We start from the raw sequence: 3,194 nt of genomic DNA, 5'->3' as shown, positions 1-3,194 counted from the left end.
TATATATATATATATATATATATATATATATATATATATATATATATATATATATATATATATGCAAGATAATAAGTAATACAAATAAGTTTCTTATATTTTTAGAATTCTCCCAAAAGAGGCATCGATTATGTTGCGAGAAATGTTAGATACTGGAGTTGATTTTGCATAACTATATTACATGTAATTATCTTGCCAATTATGTATACACATATATATATGCATATAAGGAAATTAGGAATTTTTCGAAAGATTATCCTAACTATTCTTGCAATATTTCTTCTACATAATTTTTCAGCATTGTTGATACTTTTAATATTTATGTAAGATCGTGATTTGTGTACAATACAAATTTTTCTTTGCTCATTTTTACTTTAAGAGGAAGAATATACATGCCAAAAAAATTTATATAACAAAAAATATTTTATTATGTTTTACACTTATTGAAATAATATGTATATCGTGAGGAAATTATCAATTTTTTTGTATATATTATAACATTGAATTTAGAGAGAGGAGTTTTATTGTACATACATTATACTCTCTCTCTCTCTCTCTCTCTCTCTCTCTCTCTCTCTATATATATATATATATATATATATATATATATATATATATATAATGTGTGTGTGTGTGTGTGTGTGTAATATTAAAATTGATTTATGGTTAGAGTTTAACTTTTATGCATAAATAGCATTATGTGAACTCTCGCGCATATTAAAATAACGTATACATACAATACTTTATTTTAATTGGTAATTTATGATAATTATCTTGATTTTAATCATTAATCATTCATGATTATCATCTTCATGATAATTATGATGTAATAGTAATTTTTCAGAATTTAAAATAAAGAAACTTCTACTGTGAATTATATTCAGAATAAGTTTTATCAGAGAAATGTATCAATTGCGTCGGTTTTCTTCTGAAATTTCACACATTATGTGTGTGTGTGTGTGTGTGTATGAAATATGTGTATATATATATATATATATATATATATATATATATATATATATATATATATATATATATATATATATATATATATATATATATATATATATATATAAATAAAATAAAAATATTCTTTAATAGAATTTTAAACTGATTTTCTTGTTTTTCTATGTGTACGCAAATGTAAATTATATGTACGCAAATGTAAATTATAGTATATATATATATAAATATAAGGCTATCTTTGTAAATACTCAATTTTTTTTTTTAAGAAACTGATATTTTCTTGAGATAAAATACTATCGACAACATATATGGTATATTATATTAAAATATACCGCTTATATAAATCTTAAAAATCAAGTAGTGTAACTTACGCTTACTACGATGTTTTTTTTCGTCTTGTGTTCTATTTACCCCTTGAAATATGAACTTAAAACTAAAAATCATTTCCTATATTTTTATTACGTTGATGTTGTCCTATATATAAAAAATGATGACGATCAACATTATTATCGAAATAATTAAAGTGAACAATATATATCAAGGAATTATCACGATTATAGATACGAGGGAATCATTACTATCTAAATGTCATTGTTGTGTAGTTTAGATTAAACGTTTACGTTTTAGTTTAGATTAAACGTTTACGTTTTAGATGACCCAAAAAAAATAATTTACAATCCATAACTACAATACGGATTGGTTAATTAGATATTAAAATATCTAGTAGAGTACGTTTCTGATCCTAACATTAAAATTGGTTTATGCTAATCTAAACCAGGAGGAGCTGGTTCGGAAAGATCAATTTCCATTGTATCTGGTTTTTGATCATTCGAATAATCACCGGGTGGCGCCTGAAAGAAGTTGATGGAAGAGATGTTTGGTCAAGTCTCAAGTTTGTTTTATTTTTATAAAGATTTTTCAAAAGAGTTTTGCCTTTATATACATTCATCTTTACTCACAATATCAAATTCATCGTGCATGTCACAAAGCACTTTACCCTGTATGACATCCATTATCGATTGCGGAATGTGCGCTTTCTAAAAAAACGATATTATATGTCTGTATGTATTTATCCATATTAAAATTCGATCGGTATAGAAAGACAAAAATATATATTCCCACCTATATTTAGCGTTATATTTGGTATACTCCAAGTTGTAATGACACTTTATTGAACAAAAAGTTCATTCTTATTGATAATACAGTATAGATAATATGAGATAATCGCATTTATAACGCTAAATGGGAATACATATAGTTCAGAAGATGCTACAAAATTACCTGATTCTCAGCAAAAGCTTCAACATGAGCTAGTAAGGGTGCACGCAAATTGCTGGCCATTTTCAGTGCCTCTGACAATTGTGCCGGTGGTAGTTGCAAAATAACAGCGAAACTCTGTGGTTGCGTGCGTTCGCAGCATTTCACAAAACCCTCCCACACTTTAGGCTGTTTCCATACTTGTTTTAGAATTAAACGTTGAAGTATGTTCATAACGAATCCACTCAGCCTAGGATAAAGGGCCAAGCTTTGTATGACAGTTCGCATAAGTAAAGTCGGTAGAGGTGTCATCTCCATAAGATGTTGCATCACAACAGCGACCGTTTCCTGCGTATACACTTGTTTCTCGGCAAAACAGAGGGACGTTGCTGTAAGAAAGAAAGGTATTGGTAAAATTTAGATTAGCACTTAGCAGTTTCTCATAAGCGACATGCATAATTGTTGCGCGCATAAACCAAGCTACCTTTAATAACAGTCTTTAATTCAGCCTTGTTTGGATCTATATTATGTAGAGCTATCAACAATTCGGCAGGTGTAATAGGAGATGTATGAGGTACGCCGCTGTCATTGTTATGCGTTCCAAGTAATCTATTGAATACCTAGAAAGTATAAATTTATAAAACGCATTTTGAATGTGCTCGATACAACAAATAATATATTTCTCAATGAGTTATCTACCTCTTTTACAACATAAGGATTTAATTTGATTAACTTTGGAAGTGCAGCGATTACTTCTTTCTTTGTGAGGCCATTAAGAACAGGTATTAAGAATCTGACATCGGAAACTCTGGTTTGATATAACTCTCGTACTCTGGCCACTAACTCTGCACTCGGAGCAGCTGCACATACAAACACCGTCGTGTTTAAACGATAGAAATATAAAAGAGAAACGATATATATATATATATATATATATATATATATATATATATATATATATATATATATAT

General features: G+C 27.9%; 2 protein-coding genes across 8 annotated transcripts in view; one reads left to right on the top strand and one right to left on the bottom strand.

Annotated features, from left to right (window-relative positions):
- Positions 1–372, top strand: part of LOC116847693 (short-chain dehydrogenase/reductase family 16C member 6-like) — a 2,827-nt gene extending 2,455 nt beyond the window's left edge. For all 6 annotated transcript variants that reach the window (XM_032822965.1, XM_032822970.1, XM_032822967.1 and 3 more), the window contains one exon: positions 106–372. In XM_032822965.1, the coding sequence (XP_032678856.1) occupies positions 106–172 (67 nt within the window). In that variant the 3' untranslated portion in view covers positions 173–372. The remainder of the gene's footprint in view (positions 1–105) is intronic.
- Positions 373–1,429: 1,057 nt separating this feature from the next.
- The window catches only part of LOC116847731 (symplekin), a 6,627-nt gene continuing 4,862 nt past the window's right edge, over positions 1,430–3,194 (bottom strand). For both annotated transcript variants that reach the window (XM_032823040.1, XM_032823041.1), the window contains exons 12-16: positions 2,923–3,083; positions 2,708–2,843; positions 2,248–2,612; positions 1,926–2,003; positions 1,430–1,817 (exon numbers count right to left, since the gene is read on the bottom strand). In XM_032823040.1, the coding sequence (XP_032678931.1) occupies positions 1,731–1,817; positions 1,926–2,003; positions 2,248–2,612; positions 2,708–2,843; positions 2,923–3,083 (827 nt within the window). In that variant the 3' untranslated portion in view covers positions 1,430–1,730. The remainder of the gene's footprint in view (positions 1,818–1,925; positions 2,004–2,247; positions 2,613–2,707; positions 2,844–2,922; positions 3,084–3,194) is intronic.

This window comes from Odontomachus brunneus, unplaced genomic scaffold, assembly GCF_010583005.1.
Source record: "Odontomachus brunneus isolate Ranch 3 - 2012 unplaced genomic scaffold, Obru_v1 Obru_scaffold_082, whole genome shotgun sequence".
NCBI lineage: Eukaryota > Metazoa > Arthropoda > Insecta > Hymenoptera > Formicidae > Odontomachus > Odontomachus brunneus.
This window is presented reverse-complemented; position numbering and strand designations above follow the sequence as displayed.